This window comes from Neomonachus schauinslandi, chromosome 4, assembly GCF_002201575.2.
Source record: "Neomonachus schauinslandi chromosome 4, ASM220157v2, whole genome shotgun sequence".
Classification (NCBI taxonomy): domain Eukaryota; kingdom Metazoa; phylum Chordata; class Mammalia; order Carnivora; family Phocidae; genus Neomonachus; species Neomonachus schauinslandi.
This window is the reverse complement of record NC_058406.1, coordinates 5,299,756-5,323,162: the sequence shown is the minus strand read 5'-3', so window position 1 is coordinate 5,323,162 and position 23,407 is coordinate 5,299,756. Positions and strand designations below refer to the sequence as shown.

Below are 23,407 nucleotides of genomic sequence, written 5' to 3'. Positions count from 1 at the left end.
CCACAGATAAGGCTGCAGATGATGCCTTCAGGTCATGTTTTGCTTCTGTTGTATTATTTCCCTAGGGTATATTTCTCAAAGCAGGCTTACCAAGTGTATTTTTTTGCTCTTGCCTTATTGTATTCTCTTTGGGATGTCTGTTGGGGCCACAGTCCTCTCTTGTGCAATAGCTGTCCCAGGCACCCTCCATGGGGACATTCAGCAAAAGCCCTGCTGAACTGGGCCAGTTGAATCCTCTCTCCTAGGAATTTGCAAATTGGATTTAAAGATAATGTGTTGGAGCTGATCTTCTTAAACTGAAGAAAGGCAAACTTTGGGCAATGGGGTGTATGTCTGGTCAAATACATGTGGAAAAGAAAAGCCAGTTCTGCAAAGAGAAAAAAGAATGAGCTAAAATGGGCAGAGAGATATCGAGTCAAGGAGCCAGAGGGAGGGAGGCAGGCAGGCAACAGTGGTTTCTGTTGGCACGAACCCAACAGGCTGAGAGCCTCTTTCTATTGTCTTGGTCCACGGCTGTGTCCCCCACCTGGCAGTGCCGGCATGTTGTAGGTGCTGAGATGTCTGCTGAATGCATAGATGAATCTGAAGATGACCACCTTTTGTCCCACCAGACCTGTAAGCATGTGAAATTGCTCTGACATTGTTTCTGTCCCCGTCTAGGCACTGACAACCCCTTGCTGCCCATCCAGGGGGTCTGTGCTGGACCATTCCTGCCAATCAGCAGCATGCCCCTCCTCCCCCACCAGTGCAGGGTCTCTTCTGTTATCGCTCCACCTGCTTCCAGGCCATTCCTCAGTTTCCTCTGGGAGATCCTTCAAATGTATGGCTGCCTGACTCTACCTGGATCTCTGCTCACGTGTCCCCCTTCCCAGAGGCCTCCTGACTGCCCGTCTGACCACCTGCATTGCTGCATCGTCTCTTTAGTCTGCTTTATTCCTCATCATAGCAATAAAAAATTATCATAGCAAATATTCGTTTTGTTGTCTGTTGCCTCCAGTGAGAAAGTTCATGAGAGTAGAAACTTACTTCGTTCACCATTCTTTCCCCGAAACATGGTCCGACACATGGTTGGTGCCCCATTCGCTGATTCAACAGGTATTTACCGAGTGCCTACTATGTACAATTATGACCTAAAATATGTAAGCATGCTGGAAGGCTTAGTGCAATGGGATAAGTTGAGAGAGGCAAGAGTATGAGCAATGCTGGGGATAGGTTTGTTGCAATTTTTAAGTAGAGGGTCAGGGAAGGCCTCATGTGGGATGTAACATTCTAGCAAACACTCAAAGGAGGCAAGGAAGAGAGCCAGGCACACATCTGAGCAAAGAACATTTCAGGTGGCGAGCAGTCATTGCAAAGGTCCTGAGGCAGGAATGTGTGCAGGAAGCAGTCAAGTTTAGCTGTAAGGGGAGAGCAGCACTGGAAGAAGTGAAACATGAAATAGGAGCCAAGGGAGATTTAAGAGAAAATCTTATCAGGTATCAGTTACGTACAATAAAATGCACCCATGTTAAGTGTACAGTTTGATGAGTCTTGGTCCATGGATATATATAATCATGTAACCACTGCCTTGGTCAAGATGTAGAACATTTTCATTACCCCCAAAAGTTCCCTACTCCCTGCACAGTCAACCCTCCACCTCCCGCTGCAGTGTGCTACAAGTTCTAGAATGTCATTTAGATGGAATCATGTCACAGGTACTCTCCTCAGTCTGGCTTATTTCACTCCACACAAAATTTTTGAGATCCATCCTGTTGTGTTTATCAGCAGTTCCTTTGTACCGTTAAGTAGAATTCCATCCTACGATTCAGCACGGCTTATTTATCCATTCATCTGTGGATGGACCTTGGGTTGTTTGCAGTTTTCCACTGTTATGAATAAAGCTACTATGAATGTTTGTGTACAAGTGATTCTTGGATCGATGTATTCGTTTCACTTGAGTAGGTGGAGACCTAGCAGAGGGATTTCTGGTTTGCACAGTTTAATGGGTATTTAACTTGATGAGAAAGTTACAAACTGTTTTCCAGGGAGGTTGTGCTGTTTTGCACTCCTCCTGGGTGCTCTGCACCTTTGCCAACACTTGGGATCATCGGTCTTTCTGATTGCAGCCACTGTACTGGGCTGGGTGTGTGGTAGCCCCGCACTGTGATTTTAATTTGCATTTCTCTGATGAGAACGCTGTCGAGTATTTCTTCATGTCCTTATTAGAGACTTGTACACCTTCTCTTGTGGAATATGTGTTCATTCCTTTCATTGGGTTGTTGGCTTACTGAGTATTGGTTCTTTATATGTATATATATGTATATATGTATGTGTGTATATATATATATATATGTATATACATTTTATATCTTTCATCAGGAATATGTGTTGTGACTTTTCTCATAGCAGTGGCCGGTCTTTTCATTTTCTTACCAGTATCTCTCAGAGAGCAGATGTTTCTAATTCTGGCACAGCCGAATTTACCCATTTCTTGCTTATGTGGTTGATGTCTCAGCTAAGAAATGTCTGCCTACCTCAAGGTCATGAAGGGGGGTTCATGTTTTTTTCTTGTAATTCCGCAGTTTTAACTTTTCCTTCAGGTGCATACAGGGTTCTGAGCAAGGACCTGACATAAGCTGACTTGTGCGTCAGAGACACCGCTGTGCTGTGTGGACGCTGGTGGGGTGGCGCGCAGACCTGTGGGCACTCACGGGGAGGCCATGTGACCGTCCAGGTGGGGCCAGGCCGGCAGAGTGGGAGCGAGAAACAGCAGTCAGACTTGGGAAATATTCATCAGCGAGGTTTTCAGGCTTGTGTTCCATCCCTCCTTGATGAACAGTATTGAAATTTAAGACTTGCTTTGAGTCTGAAGGTTTGCTGTGCATTTTAACTTAGCTTCACTAAAGAACTGGTTTTAAGTTTTAATCTGCACATTGTTATTCTTCGGGCATGGCAGTCCCCAGTACAACAGGACAATTCATCTATCACTCTTGAAAGACTGAGAAAAGGAAAACCAACACATTCCATGTCACGCCCTGCATCACTCCTGCTAGGACTCATAAATCCATGTCTTTGCCTTGGCCACTTCAACTCATGTGTGACCCTTTCTTTGACTCATGATTTATTGCTCTCAGTTACTCCTTTGGCCAGATTTATAAATGTAACTGTTCTGTCTTTATATAATACCTACTTTGTATACTAGGCAATGACAGCAAATTTATTGTCTATGAGTTGTTACCTTGAAAAATTACATCAATGCAAAGTGATTGCCTTTTAGCCTCCACAGCCAATAAATTTAATTTTTTGGAGGGGGTGATATGAGTCATAGGATCATATATATAACCACTGATCACAGAATGAGGAGCAAGTTGGAAGTTCTGAGCAACGGAAGCCAAGAAAGGAGACTGTGTCTCTTGCCCAGCATGTATAAGCTCATCTCCTGGTGTTTGCTTTTCATAGGATGCTTACATCCTCTCCTCTCTCTGCCTGTCCCTGACTCCAGGGAAGAGACCCTGCAGCTCTCAGGTAAGATGAATTTGTTCCCCTTCTGTTAGTCTTGGAAGAGTCTTCAAGGGTCTTAAATGCAAAGTTAGAGATAAGAATGGGAATTCTTGTTTGCAGGAGTCTTGTTAAATTGAGTCCTAGCTATGGATAGAATACTAGAGGACCCTTATAGCACATTTTAGATTTTTTTCTTTCTAAAATGTAAGGGAAAAAAAAAGGGTAGCTTTATTTCACGTCATTCCTGTAACCCAACTCTTGGTCAATTTTTTTTTTTTTCGGTTTAAAAAATTGTACTACATTGTAAGCATAATTTACTTTTCGTTTCTATTTTAAATGAACTGGTCGGATGTAGAATTTGGTTGTTCCTGTTGTAGATGAAAACTATTTTATGTTATTTTAAGTTAAAAGTAATCATCTGACATGTGTTACATGAAACACAAATGTTTATTAAAGAATAAAAAAGGGACAATCTGGAGCTAGAGATGACATCGGTTTCCAGGCCAAGTATCTTATCCTTTTTATGTTTCATTCAGTTTAAGTATAAGTTGAATTAAAAAAAAAAAAATCAGTCAATACTTACTTGGCTATTTTCTCTTAATTTAGTTTAAGGAATAAAACAACTGATGCATTTAACATTTTAACTGGATTTTATCTTGTCTTTAAATTGGGGTACCTTTAGACTTTTTTTTTAAGGAAAAAACTCTTCTATACCATTGATTTTATCATTTCTAGCCTCTAAAGTTTCTCCCAAGAGGCTTTTTGATGATGGCCAAGCACTGCTGGCCACTCACGGGTGCCCGTCCGTGGCTACAGCCCAGACTTCCTGTCATGTTACTGGCCCAAAACAGGCATTAACCTTATTGAATCTCTGTTATTTAAAAAGAACAGTGAAAAGCAAGCACGAGATGAAATCAAGACTGATTCTATCACTGTCCTCTTAAAAAATGTACATATTATTATAATCTTTTTAAAACTCAGATGAGTGCAACATCTTACTCAAACCCTAAACAGGTGAGGGCCTCCCTTCAGGTTCTTGTCTCAGTTTTTCTAATTTAGTTGTTCCTACATAAATGAGCCTCTTGACACACACACTTACATGTGGCCAGATTTTACAGATTTTTCATGAACATTCTTCAGAAATAATTGTGAATGTGCTCAGATGCCCTTATAATGGTTTCAATGCATTGTCTTCCAATTGCGGTTGTAGCTCAGTATCTGTAAGCTGTAAGCGTGCTGCTATCCTGGGACTCCCAGAGCCTCTAATCTCAGCATGGCGGCAGCTGGCCAAGAGAGCTATCCTGGTGCCAAGCCTCCGCTGAGCATACCTTCCGTCTTCCACGCACGTCCCACACACCTTCCATGCACATCCCATACGCATCCTACACACACTTGCCATACTTCTATTAAGCTGACCAAATCTCACATTAAATAATGTTACTATCAAAGTCTTTAAAGAGTATTTTAAAGGCTGACTCTTTTCTAATGATGATTGTATTCAAATCTTGGAAGGCCGGAAAGATAAGGAGTGCTGCCCTTTATCTGGTTTATCAGAAGAACATAAACAGTCGTGACTCCAAGAAAACCACCCTTCATTTTTCCTCTCCAATTTTATCACTCAACTATCTACAAGTAAAAGGTAATAGGCAGTTGAGAGGCTTGGCAAGGTCACACAAGGGTGTAGAGAGTCAGAATTAGACCCACTGCTCTTGATTTTCTATCCTGCCGGCTTGCAAATCGGACCGTAGCACCCCATTTCTCTGTTAAGATACCACTGACAAGTCACAAACATTGCCATTGAAGGCATCTCTAGTATTCTCTCCCTGCCCCAGAGCCCCCCCAAGACAAGAGGGAACAGAAGTCACTGAAGGATGAAAAGCGTTACTAACCTTTATTACTCTGTGTAGCACCTGATGGAGATGCAAGATCAGCCTTGGATGAACTGGAAAGAGTGTCCCTCCTGCAAATGCTGCTGGAGATGTCAGGGGCAGAGAGGGGTGATGGTCTTAGGGAAGCAGGTAAAATAATTCTTGCATGTATAGGTGGTCTGATTTTATTGCTACCGAATTACTCTCTATTCTCATTCACTAGATGGGGTAAAAACCTGTTTTGGAATAGAAAGATGACTGATAAAATAGACTAATAAACTGCCCAACACTCTCCCCTTCTGGTGTAAAGACTCCTCTGCAATCTTGTGTTTTCATTTCTCACCAACTCCTTGCAAGCATCATGCTCTCCTTGGCACCTCAGCATATATATATATTTTTTTCTGCACAGATTATTTGGAGGGGAAGGAGGGTATTATCCCAGTTTCCAATAAGTGCAATTTGAAATCCTGCTTTCCCCCTTGCTAAAATCTTAAGCAAACTACGTAAGCATCTGGTACCTCAGTTTCTTCATCGGTAGACAGGATTTGTACAAATACCCATCTCACACGGCTGTTGGGAAGGCAACGAGAAAATGAGGTAAACTGCTCGCCACAGTCACACACAGCCACCAAGAAACTGTCAGCTTTTACTGTTTTCTCTGACTCTACACACAGATACAAATGCTCAGGACATTCTGGAAATGAAATGGAGCCTTTTTCTTTTTTTTCTGAGAAGGGGGTGGGGGCAGGGAGAGGGAGGGTCTCCAGCAGGCTCCATGCTGAGCACAGAGCCCAACTCCAAGATCATGACCTGAGCCAAAATCAAGAGTCCGACGCTTAACTGGCTGAGCCTCCCAGGCGCCCCCAAATGGAGCCTTTTAATAGACATTGTTTAAGAGAAAGAAGTTCATTCATTTAAAATGTTTCCAATAAACTACTGAACTGCTAACTTTTTGGGGAGAATGCAGTGCCCTTTGTGAACTCCCATCAGCAAGAAAGAAGCTGCCTTCAAGTAAATATTGCTGCAGAGTGAAAACAGGAAGATCAGAGGGGCGCCTGGGTGGCTCAGTCAGTTAAGCGTCTGCCTTTGGCTCACATCATGATCCTGGGGTCCTAGGATCGAGACCCGCATCGGGCTCCTTGCTCCGCGGGGAGCCTGCTTCTCCCTCTCCCTGCCTCTCTGCCTACTTGTGCTCTGTCAAATAAATAAAATCTTAAAAAAAACCAAAACAAAAGAGGAAGATCAGAAATTAGACATGACTTAATAATATTCTAAGAAAAACAAGCATAAACTGGAAATCACAGATCTGATGATGAATGGTTTCCAAATATTGTTTTCCAGGTCTCAGTACTGACATTGCTAACCCTAGAGGAAGTCTGAGAAAGGTAAGTGACCCTATTTATGACAGTTAGGCGAAGCATTTTATACCTTGACTTTAGAAGATCCGAAATGCTTGAACTGGGTAGTGTCCTGGGTAGAAATCATACCTTCAAGTAACTGGCCAATCAGTGTTATTTCAAAGCATTCATTTTTCTAAATTCTGATTCATATGTGACCACAAGAACTTGTCCAGTGCCTGTTTTGGGTAAAAATTATTTTAACAAGTTTAAGGGAATGAACAACAGATAAGGTCCCTGCTCTCCAGTCTGTTACCCCTCTGCTAGCTCTTTCATCATCCCCACATGTGGCCCAGGGGCCAGCAGCCCTGGTGTCACTTGGAAGCTTGTGAGAAATGCAGAATCTCCTACTGAATCAAAATCCGCATCCTAGCAGGCACCCCAGGTGACTCGCATTCACATTCCAGTGTGGAAGCTGCTGGGTGTACCATCTAAGTGGAAGAAGGCTGTGCTCAAACACAGAGGTGGAACATGGGCGGTAGAGGGCAGGGCACGGGCGCTACTCTGGGTGCGGGGGAAAGACTGGGATAGGGAATTGGTGAATGACAGATAATATTAGATGGTTAGAAATGGCGTGCAATTCCCGGAGGGCCTCAGATGCTGAAAGAAAAGTCTGCATTTGACCATCACCAACACCCCCAAACTCTAAGTGCTTCCTGAAGGGTTTCTGGGTACACCAGTCCCACCAGCCAATCTACCGTGCCTATTGTTCTAGCCTCTCCTGCCCCGCTGATTCTGTGTGTACATCAGCACATCGAAACCTCCAGGAAATCCCGACGTAAACTTATTTAATATTAATCAAGAACTTCCCAAACATTCTGGCCAGAGACATCTTTTTCGGTGTAGTACCCACTAACATCCTTATAAAAATATACTGGACACACTCCATCCCAGAGATGGCAGACACCACCTAAGGTCCCAACTGGGCAAAACCACCCAGAAGGGGTCCGTGTGGTGTCTGCATGTGACGAAGTAAAAGTCATCATTCACGTATATAGTCTTCTGAGTAGAAGGATTACAGTTAAAGACTCTAAAATCACAAAGGTGATTCATAGGATTTGCTCATGCAGTTCTGCAGTAGAAACAAAACTAAGGGCCCACGCTTCAAGAAAAGTTCATTTCAGGGGAAATATAAGATCTGTTTCACACAGAAGATAATAAACGGACAGAACATGTTACTGATCGATTATTTAAATAGAGATGGGTCAGTGAGGGCTTGGGGAACCTCAGGGCAATCAGAGGACTGACAGAGTAGACCCCTGGCGGGGTGCAGGGAGCCCTTCCAGAGCCACCACACTCCGGGCTCCTACTGCAATTACACCCCACATGACAGAGCAGGCACTTTTCAGGGGCCCTAAGTCTTAACTACGGCTCCTCTTTCTTGTAGGGTTCTTAATTCATTGATAATCTATGTTTTTTTGTTTGTGCATTTGGTTTCAGGCTTTCTCTGGACAAGATCTTAACATTTTCCTGAGTCATCTTTTGGACAGGAACAGGAAACAAGATAAGAAGCGTGGGTCTCCCTCTGAATGCTTCTGGAAATACTGTGTCTGAAGTGAAATGAACTTCTACTAGTCAACTCAAAAACAGCCATCTTAGAAACTTAAAAACAAAAATGCCTGGTTTGAAAATAGTATAGAAAAAAAACCTAAGCAAACTAGACTCTGTCCATTATTATTTGGAAAATAAATCCTCTATGTTTTGCAAATATCATGAGTGGTCATTTTACTTATAAACGTGTCCTGAAAATTTATAACTTTTCTTTCCATCAATTTATTCTTGAATTCTCTGAAAATTTAGAAGTAAAGCTGTAAGTGAACAGAAGCAAAAGTAAAATTTATTTAAAATAGCTCAACTACAAACTGCTTAAATGTTATCTTATCTCCATGTCCTCTCAACCTTAAACATGACAACATATGTTGTTACTTAAAAAAAAAATCAGTGGGGCACCTGGGCGGCTCAGCCAGTTAAGTGTCTGCCTTCAGCTCAGGTCACGATCTCTGGGTCCTGGGATCGACCTCCGTGTCCCCGGGGCTCCCTGATCAGCGGGGAGCCTGCTTCTCCCTCTGCCCCTCCCCTTCTCCTGTGCAAGGGCGGGTGCACACTCTCTCTCTCAAATAAACAAAATTTTATTAAAAAAAAAAAAGAAAAAGCTTTTACTTTCTGGATTTAAGATCTCAAGGACAAATCCATAGGGAAAGAGGTCTCAAACTCGAAGAACGGATGTGTCACCTCGGGGACCATGCTGACATTAAGTAGCTGTGGTAACACTGTGGCATCTCGCGCCGTTGACACGAAGCTAACATTGGGTCTCCAACACACAACGCTGGCACCACAGAACTGTTTTATATTTATGAGGCCAGAAAGAGCTTCTGTGGAATACCCATGCGGGGTAACTGGGAGCCCTGGCCCGCGTTTCAGTGGTGTAGGCAATTACCCCTGTGGACGGGGCTCTGGGGTTGGATTCGAACCTTCCCATCCCTGCTCCGGACACGCAGGTGCACTCTACGGAATCGGAAAGAATACTGCTGACGCTGAATTCTGTGAGTTAGGCCTTTCAGTCAGTGTTAGAAATATGCATGTATGTTGAGGACCCAGTGCTGCCCCAAGGGCTCGATGAGGTAATGGATTTGAAAACTCAGCAGGAGCTCAGACGCTGTGACAACGCAAACACACAGCATTGCTGAGAAAACCAGTGTTAATCCTGCCCCCTGCAATGCAACTTAATAAACATTTCATGATGATAAAAAATATTCAGGGCAAAGGTTTATTGACACGATGCAAAAATATCTCCGGTTCTACATGTACACAGTTTGTTTTTACTTGAAAAAGATACCTGGTTGAAATATTAATAACCATTAAAAACAAGTAAATTCACACAATTATAAATTCAGTCGAAATGGAATTTCAATTTAGATTAAATTTACCTTGTGAATTATAACGAAGTTTTACTTAATTGCAAAACAACTCCATTCACACAGCATTCCGTTTTTCATAAATCCTGACCTCTTACCCAAGAAAATGCAGCTTTTTGGGTAACATTTATGTAAACATGGAAGCCTATAATACACATTTTTATTACCAATTTCTGTAGTTATTAATACAAAAAGTTAATAAACTTGAACAACAAAGTGTAAAAGTGGGTACAGCCCCCTCGGGGGGGCAGCAGCGTCACTGCTGAGCCTCATTTCTCCCCTCCAGCAGTGCGAGCGTCACGGTCCAATCCCTAAACACGCCAACTAATCTACTTGTCAACATATGAAAGTTATAAACAGTATTACAGATCTACCTACAACAAGCACCAGTTTCATGTCAAGTCTGGCATAATATGCACTCCATAAAATGTGTACTAAGGCAAAGAGATCAGCAAATTCAGATAAAACCAATATCCAGAAAGAATGAAAAAGAGGTGCTTACGTGACTGGAGAATGTAAGGTATAAAACGTGCTGCATGAAGCTGAGTGACCTCTGACAGCCACATGTCGTTTCTCATTTATACAAATTAAAATTTTTGTCCCTGCAGAAGGTCATGATGAGTACATTGATGGATAATATCTTGGCTGGTTAGTTTTTTAAAATTTGATTTTTCACCAAGGGCAAAAATACCACACAACCTAACCAACACGACGAGGGCTCTGAAATCACTCAGCGATCAGGATGGAGTAGAATATGAGAGCTCCCCAGTCATAACACTGGAGTAGTTGCATGGAACAGCTTAGCATTTGAAAATGGCTCCGACACATAGAATTGCCTTCTAGGAAAACCTACTTTAGAAAGGAAACCCGAGCTACGGGAACTAAGAATCAGGGCCCTGCAGTCACCATGGAATCATGGATAAAAAGGTTGAGTCTCCTAATTATTATCAGGATGCACTTGTATAAAAAAGTATAAAACTTGAAAAGAGGAAGAGTGTTTTCTTAAAACAAAATAGAAAACAAAACAAAACAACAAAAAAAGAAAAATCAGTCTGTTATATAAAAGATAAAAGGTTACTGCTCCTTCACTTGCTTCTAGTCCTCTTTCTGATCTGCGTGGGTCATACTGAGTCTGGGCAGGAATCATGGACTTCTCTAAAGAACACGGAGCTAACTTATCCAGTAAACAACCCATTCACTTCCTAGAAGACACAATCACGGCTGGCACAGGAAGCACTGATCTCTGGCTGCTTCTGCACTCCAGCGAGGACAGTGGAGCCCCCACGGGCCACTGCTGTCCCCATGGACCGCTGCTGTCCCCGCGCAGCCCGTCACGGCACTTACAAACCTCCGACAAGGATGGCCAGACCTCTTGTGTGTAAATTGGTTGGAAAGAAAGAGTTAACTGTTAATTTTGGGTGAGACAACATTTAAACACCAATTATTTTTGACATGACTTCTGAAACTTTTTACAGTCATTATTTTAAAACCAAAAACATTAGAAAGGGGAATACCACTGGATGAGTGAGGAGCTCTTTCTATTTTAATGTCACACATGCAAAAGCTAACTTCAACTCTCTGACAAATAAGCTCATGGTAAGTCGATTGTTAAGGCAGGACTTTGGGAATTTCAGTGGAAGGTGGAAAATTAAAAGGAAAAGTGTCCACATGAACAACGCTCAAAATCCAACCCCAACACGCAGATACGTCCAGTGTACCGACGGGTGGTATTTGGTACTACTGGTAAATACAGAAGCGACTCATGTTGTGGGCAAATGAGAACGTTTCATTTGAATTACGGAAGGACGCGCCAAGCTGCCCAAGGACCAGATGAAAGTACTACGTTTCTGGGAACCATTCTGAAAACTAGATGGCCTGCAGGTGGGATGTCAAGTGCTCTCACAGGGAAAATGCTTTCTGTAACAACAGAACAAAATGAAGGAGGCCAAGGTTCGGGGCTCTTTCTGGCTATACTTCTGACTGCCGTCGATTTCGGGTGCCACCTGTGCACACACCTGTCTAGAGGCCATCCGATCTCCTCAGAGGACAGCTACACTAGAAAACAACCTAACTGACAGCTGTAAGACTCTAGGAACATGGACATAAAAGACTGTATGTATGACGTCTGCTTCAGAGAAATGATGCCTATTAAAAAAATCAAGAAGGGAAAACCTTAACATTCAGAGACAACTTCATGGTCACTTAGAGTCGGGGTTTAAAGAGACACACGAAGAGGTCCAGTTGTCCAGCGGGTCCTGGGGGGCGCGCGTCCACGGCCACTCAACCGCTGTTCTCTGCTGCAGCTTGACCACGGGGTTCTGCGGCATCGCCGAGGGAGTCTTGGCTTTCGCAAGTGACGCAGCCCTCCGAGAAAGAACAAGAGCGGGCAGCATGACATGATGTCATCTGGAAAGTTTAAAATCAGTAAAGTGCTGGCCAAGCACCTTATGTCTAGTTCCCAATTTATTCAATTCATGTCTAAGAAGAACCTATGTGACAGTTCATTCCTAATTGTTGTTAGAAGGAACATGACAATTATTTACACACTTGCTTACATTACTTTGGGACTCACTCATTTAGTCTTCTACTCAAAACCCACAAAAATAGTAGTTTAAGAACAAGGACACTTGAAATGAGTAACGGGCTCAGCTCCTGCTTTTTGGCAATGCCACCTCTAATCAGGCTTAAGTTGCGGAACACATCGTTTCTTTAAAAAGGAGGGTGGGGAGGATACCAGCACCTGTTTACTTCAGAAGCCTTAACACCCCACTGTTCTGAACACCTAGCTTTCTTCTCTTGCTATAGCTTTTAACTTCACACACTGTCACCTCCCACATAAAAGCCTGACACTTGAGGCAATAAAGGGCTCATTCCTGGTACAAGTGTCACAACCGTTCCTCAGAGCCGCCACGGGGACCACCGGCAAATCATAGCTCCACCGGCCAGGCCACGCACGTGTGATCTCACTGAGAAGATCTTGTAACAGCCAAAGACCATCTGGGTCTCACGGAGGATCCTGCTAGGTATGAATACTTCATCTAATGTGAATCCCACATCTTGCGTTTTAACTCCGTTCAAACACACTCGTGTATCTGAAATGCCAATCTCTTACTCCTCTCCTCCCCTGTCAATCATACATCAGAGTAGGTGCCCTGTAACATTCCAACCAGGAAACACACTTGCAGTCAAAAGACCTGGACTCAAAATCAGAGGGACTGTGCAACCATATATAAATTATTTAATAACTGTACACGTTACTTTGTTGTTTGTTGGTGAGGTAGAAAGATCTGCGAGGGCTGTGATTTTCAGTGGTTTCACTGCAATGTGTATTAAGTGCCTCGGGCACTGTCTGGCACAAAAAAACATCATATAAGACAGCTGCTGTCACTGTGCTTACCTGGATGTCTATTCCTTGAGGGATCGTCTGGCTCTGAATCCAAGAGTGCACCTTGACCAGCTCCTCCCTCTGCCCGCGTGAGAACCGGGGCTGCCGCCCCCGCATGCCCGCCAGCTTCCCCAGGTCCTCTCTCAGGACAGCCTCTGTCACCCTGAGGACAAACGAGCAACCTTAGTCCTGAAGAAGGCACAGGGTTCTTCTGTTATCCAAGATAAGCACTTCTTGGCTTTGCGATATACTTTATATCTCTTGCTAATATATAATGTGCCCATTAAAAAAATAACTGAACTTGGTGAAGCCAGAGCACTTTTTCTTGGTGGAAAGCATCTGCACAGTGCTTGAATGAGGCAGACCGAAGAAACGGATTCCCCTGAGCTCCTCTCTTCTTGTAGAATGGGAAAAATTCGGAGTCTAGAAAGAAAAGTTCTGATACTTCGGTGCCATCATGGAAACGCTGCCTTACTCTACTTTCTGGTCTCACGATGCACAACATGTCGGTCTGGTGTGGGTCGGAGTGTGTGTGTGGCACCCCCATGGCCACTGTCCTAGGATCACTCATCATTTGACTTCAAATGAATGAATGTGAAAATCTAGTTCTCTAAGAGCATGTATAAAAAACATAATTTAAAAATCATTTTGCATTAAACAACATACTTAAGAAATCATCAAAAAAAACCTCATAAAAGTGGGTCTTCTGAACTGCTTTCTTACCTCTCAGGTACCTGATATGTCATTAGAATGCACTCAGGAGTTTGTTTTATCATTCTCCACATGGACTCTTCAGCTAAACTGGGAAATGTTTCCTTTTGTACATCCTGAGACTGCTGCCCGTTTGAGGTGATTTCAGAAGAATAATCAGTACTAGCGAAGTACATATTGCTCTCACTGCTTCCTAACAAAGATCAACAACAATTACAGGTTAGGAGATACCTCTTAGGGGCCAATTTGCCAAACTTATTCCTCAAAGACTCTGGCAACCAGCTGACAGTCTTTGTTACCATGCAGCCAAGCCACGGTCCCGGGTGACCTCACCTCCCAGTTCCTCCACCTTCCCTAGATCTCCCTCTCACTCCTCCTGAGCTGACCACGCTCAAGGCCATACCTTGCTCCTTTTTATCACTTGCAACTGCTCCATGTCAGCTCCATCTCCCAAACCACTAACATCTTACTTAGCTTTACTTGCTAGTCTGCTTGTTCAAGTGCGTCAACTACAAATCTGAAACCGTGCCTCGGCCCTTCAGCTCAGAGCCCAGCACCGATCATTCAGTAACATGCTTTGCAATACCCGAGATTTCTTTTTCCCTCTGACTTTTCACAACTATCCAGATGTCAATTCTCATAAAGCCAACTGTCAATTTTGTTCTTATGTAAACCCTAGTAGCCAAAGATATGGAGAAAAGTCATAAATAATAGGGTATATTGGTTCATCATCACCAAAAGGATCATTCAAATGCTGGGTAACTCTGCTATGGTCTCTGGCCGGCACACCAGCCTGTCCTAGCAAGGACCACTTTCTACACCTCTGCTCCCTCACTCTCATCTGATAGAAACGGAATTCATTATCCTGACACTAAATGTAAACTTACTCATATCTACACTCTCTCCTCACCTCCTCCTGTTACAACAGAGAAGCTATCCATCCATTCCACGGCCCATCCCTTTATGGCTGCTATGGAGCCTTGCAGATCATTCTTTTCCTATCTTGCATCTGACCTTTCTAGATCCTTTTCATCAACTTTGAAACAATAAAACAAACAAAAAACCCAAAGTACCTCTCTAATTTTTTAAAAAATTACATGGGCAGATATAAAAGATGTTTTTCCTCACTTAAAAAAGAAAAACTCCCTAAAAGGTAATTGTTTAAAGCAACAACAATAACAATTTTATTGTGGCGTTTATAATACATGTAGAAAGAATATTTTTTGTAAGCAAAAATAGCACAGAACATGAAGGGGAAATGGAAGCACTCTTTTAAGGTTCTTAGATATAAAGTGATGTAATACATATGAGGTCTGAAGGTTAACTGTGACAGATAAAAGATGAACTTGTAAATCCTAGAGCAATGACTAAAAAAAGAAAAAACAATGAGAGGTATAGCTGAGAAGCCAGCGAGAGAGAGAAAAATAAAATCATTAAAAACACATAATTATCAAAAAGGAAGAGGGGAGGAGGAGAAAAAAAGAAAGAGCAGATGAGACAAACCTAAAACAAGTAGCAAGATGGAAGATTTGATTTACACTTGACCATATAAATAGTCACATTAAATGTAAATGGTCTAAGTATTCTAATTAAAAGGCAGAGACTGTGATATGAGTAAAAAAAAAAAAAAAATCAACACCCAACCATATGCTGGTTATCAGAAAACAACTTTAAATATACAGATAAGTTAAAAGTAAAAAAAAAAAAGGAAAAAATATGCCAGATAAACACTAATCAAAATAAAGCTGGAGTGGATACACTGATACTTAAGTAGATGTAAAGCGAAGTACATTCCATTATAAAGAGGTCAATTAATCAAAAGGGCCTAACAATCTTGAACGTGTATGCACCTCATAAAAGAGCATCAAAATACATGAAGCAAAAACTGAAATGTAAGATATAGGCTAATTCACAACTATAGTTGGACATTTTAACATCTGTCTCAGTAACTGATAAAACAGAAAATTGGTTCGAATGCAGAAGACTAGACCAACATTTTTAGCCAACTTGATGTGATTTACATTTACAGAAGACAAGAGCAGAGTGCACAGGCTTTTCAACTGCACATGAAACTTGTATCAAAATAGACCAATTAAATAAGTCTCAGTAAATTTTTAAAAATACCATGTTTTCTGACTGTAATTAAGTTAGAACCCAATAAAATATCTGGAAAAATCCCCAAATATTACAAAATTAAAAACATTTTTATAACCCATGGCCAAAAAAAGAAAACACAAAGGAAATTATAAGATATTTTGGACTGAATGAAAATACATCAAAATTTGAGCAATGTAGTGAAGTAGTGCTTAGAGGGAAATTAAAAGCATCAATTGTATATATTTAGGAAGGAAAAAACAGTCCCAAAGCAATGCTCTGAGGTTAAGAAATCAGAAAAAGAACACATAAAATCCAAAGTAAACAGAGGAAAATAATAAAGATTAGAGCAGAAATTGATAAGATACAGAACCAGAAAACAATAGGAAAAAAAACCCCAATGAAACCAAAAGTTGCTTCTTTGAAAAGTAATAAAATTGGCAACCATACAGCCAGAATGGTCAGAAGAAAATTAGTATCAGTAATAAGAGAGAAGACATTACTAGATTCTACAGACCTTAAAAGGAGAAGGGAATATTATAAACAACTTTATGCCAATAAATTCAACAACTTAGATGAAATGAACAAACTCCTTGAAAGCTACAAATAACATCACTCAAAAAGAAAGAGATGAACTGAGTAGCCCATATCTACAAAAGAAATTAAATTTGTTGTCATAAACCTTCTAAGAAAACTTCAGGCCCAGAGAGCTACACTGGTGACTTCTACCAAACATTTAAGAAAGACATACTATCATTTCAATATAAACTCTTCCAGAAAACAGAAGAGAAGGGAACAGTTCCCAACTTATTTTTTAGGCCAGCATTACCCTGGTACCAAAACCAAAGATATTACAAGAAAAGAAAACAAAGGGCCAGTATTTCCTATAATAGTGTGATAATCCTTAACAAAATCTTAGGAAAGAAAATCCAGCAATATATAAAAACGATAAAATAGCATGGCCAAATACAAGGTTTGTTTAATATTTGAAAAGTAGTGTAATTCACTGTATTAACAGAATAAGGGAGAAGAACTATATGATTACCTTACAATAGATGCAGAAAAATCATCTCAGCAAATTAGCAATAGAAAAGAACTCCTCAATTGTACTGATAAAAGGCATTTAAGAAAGACCTACATTTAACATCATCCTTAATGGTAAAATTCTGCCTGCTTTCCCCCTAAAACTGCTAATAAGACAAAGTATCAGTTTTACCACTTTCATTCAACATTAGGGGTCCTAACCAGTCCAATAAGGCAAGACAAATAAGTAAAGACATACAGATCAGAAAAGAAGAAGTAAACTATATTTGCAAACAAGACTGTTTATATAGAAAAGAGCTACTAAAGAGCTACTAAAAGTAATAAAGAGTTTAGAAAGATGGCAAAATACAAGTTCAAAATAAAAATTCAATTAGATTTCTATATTCCAACAACAAATACTTGGAAATTGAAATTTTACAATGCCATTTACCATAGTATAAAAAATGAAATCCTGAGGGATAAATTTAGCAAAATATGTGTAAGACTTGTGCACTGAAAAGTACAAAATGCTGCTGAGAAAAATTAAAGACCTACATAAATAGAGAAATACATCATGCGTGTGGACAGAAGACTCAATACTGATAATTCTCTATTGGTTTATTGATTCAACATGATGTCAATAAAAATCCCAGCAGGACTTTTTGTAGAAACTAAGAAACTGATTCTATAATTTATATGGACAAAGGACCTATACTGTCCAAAATTATTTTGAAAATAAGAATAGGGCGCTTGGGTGGCTCAGTTGGTTAAGCGACTGCCTTCGGCTCAGGTCATGATCCCGGGGTCCTGGGATCGAGTCCCGCATCGGGCTCCCTGCTCTGCGGGGAGCCTGCTTCTCCCTCTCCCACTCCCCCTGCTTGTGTTCCCTCTCTCGCTGTGTCTCTCTCTGTCAAATAAAAAAAAAAAAAATTTAAAAAAAAAAAAAAAAAAAAAAAAAAAAAAAAGAAAATAAGAATAAAGTTGGAAGAATTACCTCATCAGATTTCAAAACTTATCTGAAAGCTATATTACTCAAAAGAATATGGTATTACCCTAAAGCCAGCCATAAAGATAAATAGAACAGAAAAGAGAGTCTACAAACAGACCCAACATATACAGCCAATTTATTTTCAAAAAAGGTGCCAAGGTAATCCAATGGGGAAAAGATTAATCTTTTCGACAAATGGAACAGGAACTGGAGATCCACACGCAAAGAAGGTATCAACCCTTACCTCACACCACATATAAAAATTAACTAAAAATGGATCACAAACCTAGCTACAGAAGATTGTTAAAAAAGGGGTGCCTGGGTGGCTCAGTTGATTGAGCATCAGACTCGGTTTTGGCTCAGGTCATGATCTCAGGGTTGTGGGATCAAGACCCACATTGGGCTCCGCAGCACAGAGTTTGCTTGTCCCTCTCCCTCTGCTCCTCGCCTTGCTCGTGCTCTCTTAAATAAATAAATAAAATCTTAAAAAAAAAAAAAGATCGTTAAAAAAGACACAGCAGGGACACCTGGGTGGCTCAATCAGTTAAGTGTCTGACTTTTGACTTTGGCTCAGGGTTGTAAGATTGAGCCCCACACTTGGGATTCTCTCTCTTCCTCTTCCTGTGCCCCATACCCACCCATTTGTGCATGTACACTCTCTCTCTCTCACACACACACACAAAAAGACACTACAAGCCCCAAATGGAGTCACCTGTGCTTGGCCCATGTCAGCAAACCAAGACTTAATACCTAACCTAACTGCAGTTTCATCTTCCCAGGAATGTAACTTTTAACCAGTCAACATGGAATTACCTGGTCAGGACTAATGAGATAATCTACCTGATAAACCCCTTCCATTTCCCTTAGGACTGTGACCTTGTCTGAAATGATGTATTCTTTAGTAGTAACTTCCTTTTCCTGCCCCCTTTCTGCCAAACAAAACAAAGCAAAACAAAACAAAACAAAACCCCCCCAAAAACAAAAACAAAAAACCATTCCATTTTGTATAGCTCTTCAGAACTCCTTTCTGTTGCTAGATGGGATGCTGCTCAATTCATGAATCATTGAGCAATGCCAATTTGATCTTCACATTTACTCAGTTAAATGTTTTTTTTGTTTAACAAGAAAACCTATAAAACTTCAAAAGGAAATAGGAGACTATCAGTGACTTTGAGACAAAAAAGAGCATTACATAATGATAAGGGGTTCAATACAACAAGAGGCTATAACACTTGTAAATGTCTATGTACTCAACAGAGGAGCACCTAAATACACAAAACAAACATTAATAGACATAAAGGGAGAAACTGACAATAATATAATAATATTGGGAAACTTTAACACCCCACTTACACCAAAGGACAGATCAGACAGAAGGAGACAATGGCTCTGAACGACACATTAGACCACACAGGACTTAACAGATACATATGAACATCCCATCCAAAGAGAGCAGAATACACATTCTTTTCAAGTGCATATGGAATGTTCTCTAGTACAGATCACATGTTATGCCACAAAACAAGTCTCAATAAGTTTAGAAAGATTGAAATCATATCAAGTATCTTTTCTGACAATGATATAAAACTAGAAATTAATTATAAGGAAAAAACTGGAAAAAACCCACAAATAACGTGGAGGCTAAACAACATGCTACCAAAAAACCAATCTGTCAAATCAAAGAAGAAATAAAAAAAACACCTGGAGACAAATGAAAATGTAAACATAATGGGCCAACGGGAAGCAGCAAAAGCAGTTCTAAGAGGCAAGTTTCTAGCAATAAGGGCCTACCTCAAGAAACAAGAAAAATCTCAAAATAATATAACCATAATACCTAAAGGAAACAGATAAAGAGCAAACAAAGCCCAAAGTTAGTAGGAAGAAGGAAATACAGATCAAAGCAAAAATAAATGAAACGGAGACTAAGAAAACAGAGAAAACATTGATGAAACCACGTGGTGGTTCTTAAAAAAGAAAAAAACAACAAACTGATAAAACTTTAGCCAGACTCATCAAGAAAAAAGAAAGAAGATTCAAATAAATAAAATCAGATGAAAGAAAAGTAACAACTGACACCACAGAAATACCAAAGATTGAAAGAGACTACTACAAGAAACCATACGCCAGTAAGTTAGACAACCTGGAAGAAATGGATAAATTCCTAAAAACACAAACTTCTAAAACAAAATCTGGAAGAAATAAAAATCTGAACAGACTGATGACTTGTAATGAAACTGAATCAGTAATCAAAAAACCCTCAACCAACAAAAGTTCAGAACCAGATGGCTTCACAGGTGAATTCTACCAAACATTTATTTAAAAAAATTTTTTAAAGTTCTATTTATTTAAGTAATCTCTATACCCAATGTGGGGCTTGAATTCATGACCCTGAGATCAAGAGTCACATGCTCCACTGACTGAGCCAGCTAGGTACCCCTAATTCTACCAAACGTTTGAAGAAGAGCTGATACCTATTATTGTCAAACTATTCCAGAAAATCAAAGAGGAAGAAAAGCTTCCAAATTCATTCAATGAGGACAGTATTACCTTGCTACCAAATCCAGACAAAGACACCACAAAACAAGTAACTACAGGTCCATGTTATCCCTGATGAACACAGATGCAAAAATCCTCAACAAAATATTAGCAACCTGAATTAACAATTTGTTAAAAAGGATTATTCACCATGATGAAGTGGGATTTATTCCAGGGATACAAGGATAGTTCAATATCTGCAAGTCAATCAACATGATATACCACATTAACAAAATAAAGGATAAAAACCACATGATCCTCTCAATAATTGCAGAAAAAGCATTTGACAAAATTCAGCATCCATTCATGATAAAAACTCCCAACAAACTGGGTTTAGAGGGAACATATCTCAACATAATAAAGGCCCCAAACCCATAGTTAATGTCATACTCAATGGTGAAAAACTCAAAGCTTTCACTCTAAGATCAAAAACAAGACAAAGATGACCCAACTTTTATTAAAGATTTTATTTGTCAGAGAGAGAGAGAGAGAGCGCACAAGCATGGGGAGCGGCAAGCAGAGGGAGAAGCAGGCTCCCCGTTGAGCAAGGAGCCTGACATGGGACTCAATCCTGGGACCCTGGGATCATGACCCAAGCCAAAGGCAGACACCCAACCAACCGAGCCACCCAGGTGTCCCACTCCAACTTTTATTCAACACAGTACTGGAAGTCCTAGCTTTAGCAATCAGACAAGAAAAGGAAATCAAAGGCATCCAAATTAGTAAGGCAGAAATAAAACATTATTTGCAGATGGCATGATACTATATATAGAAAACCCTAAAGGCTACCAAAAAACTATTAGAACAAATAAATTCAGTAAAGTCGTGAGCACAAAATTAATACAGGGAAATCTGTCACATTCTATACACTAATAATGAAGTAGCAGAAAGGAAAATTAAGAAAAAATCCCACTGGGGTGCCTGGGTGGCTCAGTCAGCTAAACCTCTGCCTTTGGCTCAAGTCATGATCCCAGGGTCCTGGGATCAAACCTCATGTCAGACTCCCTGCTCAGTGAGGAGTCTGCTTCTCCCTCTGCCTCTGTTCCTGCTCTCTCTCTCAAATAAATGGATAAAATCTTAAAAAAAAACAAAAAACACTAATTTGAAAAGATATATCCACCTCCATGTTTGCTGTATCATTATTTATAATAGCCAAGATATGAAAGTAACCTAAGTGTCCAATAGATGAAAGGATAAAGAAGAGGTGGTATATATACACAATGGAATATTACTCAGCCATAGAAAAGAATGAAATCTTGCCATTTGTGACAACATGGATGGAGCCAGAGAGTATATGCTAAGCAAAATAAATCAGAGAGAAACAAATATTGTATGATTTCACTCATGTGGAACTTAAGAAACAAAACAAATGAACAAAGGAGAAAAAAAAGAGAGACAAACCAAGAAACAAACTCTTAACTACAGAGAACAAACTGATGGTCACCAGAAGGGAGGTGGGTGGGGATGGGAGATCACAGGGATGGGGATTAAGGAGTATACTTGCTGTGATGAGCACTGGGTATTATATGAAGTGTTGAATCACTACATTGTACACCTGAAACTAACCTAATACTGTAAATTATTAGTTACAGTATATAGTATATATACTATATAGTATAGTATATAATTACAACTATACTGGAATTAAAATAAAAACCTTACAAAAAAAAAAGATGTGATGCACATGCATGTGCGCATGCACACACAGACACTGGAATCTTACTCAGCCTTAAAAAAAGAATGAGATCCTGTCATTTGTGACAACATGGATAACCTAGAGGGTATTATGCTAAGTGAAATAAGTCAGAGAGAGAAAGAGAAATAAGTCAGAGAAAGACTAATACCATATGATTTCACTTATATGTGGAATCTAAAAAACAAAAGAACGAACCAACTAGAAACAGATTCACAAATACAAAGAACTAGTGGTTGCCAGAGGGGAGGGGATTGGGGGAAAAGCAAAATAGGTGAGGGGATTAAGAGGTACAAACTTCCAGTCATAAACAAACTTAAGTCATGGAGATGAAAACTACTGCACAGGGAATATAGTCAGTAATACTGTAATAATGTTGTATGGTGAGATGGTAACTACACTTATCATGGTGAGCACCGCATAACGGATAGAACTGTTGAATCACTATGTTGTACACTGGAAACTAATATAACGTTGTATGTAATAAGACTTTAATAATAAAAATAAAATAAATAAGTTAACCATACACTTTACACATGACCTAGCAATTTCATTCCTAGATATTTATTGAATAGAAATGAAAACGTATGTCCACAAAAGGACGCAGACTCAAAAGTTCAGGAGCCAGGCTAAGCATTATTCTTAATAGCCCCAAACTAGAAGCAACTGAATAAACCATCGAGCGGTGAATGGATCTCCATACAAACTAATTCTGCTCCATAATAAGAAGGAACAAGTGACTGATACATACCAATAAGGACGAATCTCAGCAGCACTGTGTTAACTGAAAGAACCCTAATACAAAAGACTGCATACTGGACCATTCAACTAATATGAAATTACAGAAAAATCAAAACTAGAGTGATAGAAAGCAAATCAGTGGTTCCCAGGAGCTGGAGCATCAGGGCAGAAACTGATTCTAAAGGTCACAGAAGAACTCTTCCAGATGATGGAAATGTTCTATATGGTAATTGTGGTGCTGGTTACACTAATGTATACATTTGTCAGAATTCTTGTTTTGTACACCCAAATTTGGTGAATTCTACTGTAGGTAAATGTACCCCAATAAAGTTTATAAAAAAAGAAAAAAGACTTTACTCCCACATCAGTACCAAACCCAGCACACAGTGAGCTCCTGGCAACAGAGCTGGAAGAACTCATCACTCTGATCCACTACCTGATGCCACAGAGCCCGTTGCAGATGGTGACTCCTCATATAGTAATGCCCTGGACAGTTCGCTGGCGGTAACATGACGGCTCTTCTTCCCACTATTGCCCGGGACACACTGCAGAAAGTAAGGGCATAAGAAAAGATTGT

General features: G+C 40.3%; 2 protein-coding genes across 4 annotated transcripts in view; one reads left to right on the top strand and one right to left on the bottom strand.

Moving 5' to 3' along the window:
- Positions 1-1,052: 1,052 nt before the first annotated feature.
- UTS2 (urotensin 2) lies at positions 1,053-8,299 on the top strand. The gene is given in 7 exon segments (XM_021684367.1): positions 1,053-1,139; positions 2,977-3,044; positions 3,046-3,150; positions 3,335-3,504; positions 5,388-5,498; positions 6,690-6,732; positions 8,179-8,299. Coding segments are annotated over 7 exon segments (705 nt in total).
- Positions 8,300-9,504: 1,205 nt separating this feature from the next.
- The window catches only part of PER3 (period circadian regulator 3), a 58,878-nt gene continuing 44,975 nt past the window's right edge, over positions 9,505-23,407 (bottom strand). Inside the window, exons 18-21 of one of the 3 annotated variants that reach the window (XM_044914375.1) lie at positions 23,267-23,375; positions 13,769-13,949; positions 13,058-13,208; positions 9,505-12,066 (exon numbers count right to left, since the gene is read on the bottom strand). In XM_044914375.1, coding sequence (XP_044770310.1) covers positions 11,941-12,066; positions 13,058-13,208; positions 13,769-13,949; positions 23,267-23,375 — 567 coding nt within the window. In that variant the 3' untranslated portion in view covers positions 9,505-11,940. Of the gene's footprint in view, positions 12,067-13,057; positions 13,209-13,768; positions 13,950-23,266; positions 23,376-23,407 lie in introns of those variants that run through there. The other 2 variants (XM_021684010.1, XM_021684012.1) reach the window with 2 other exon arrangements.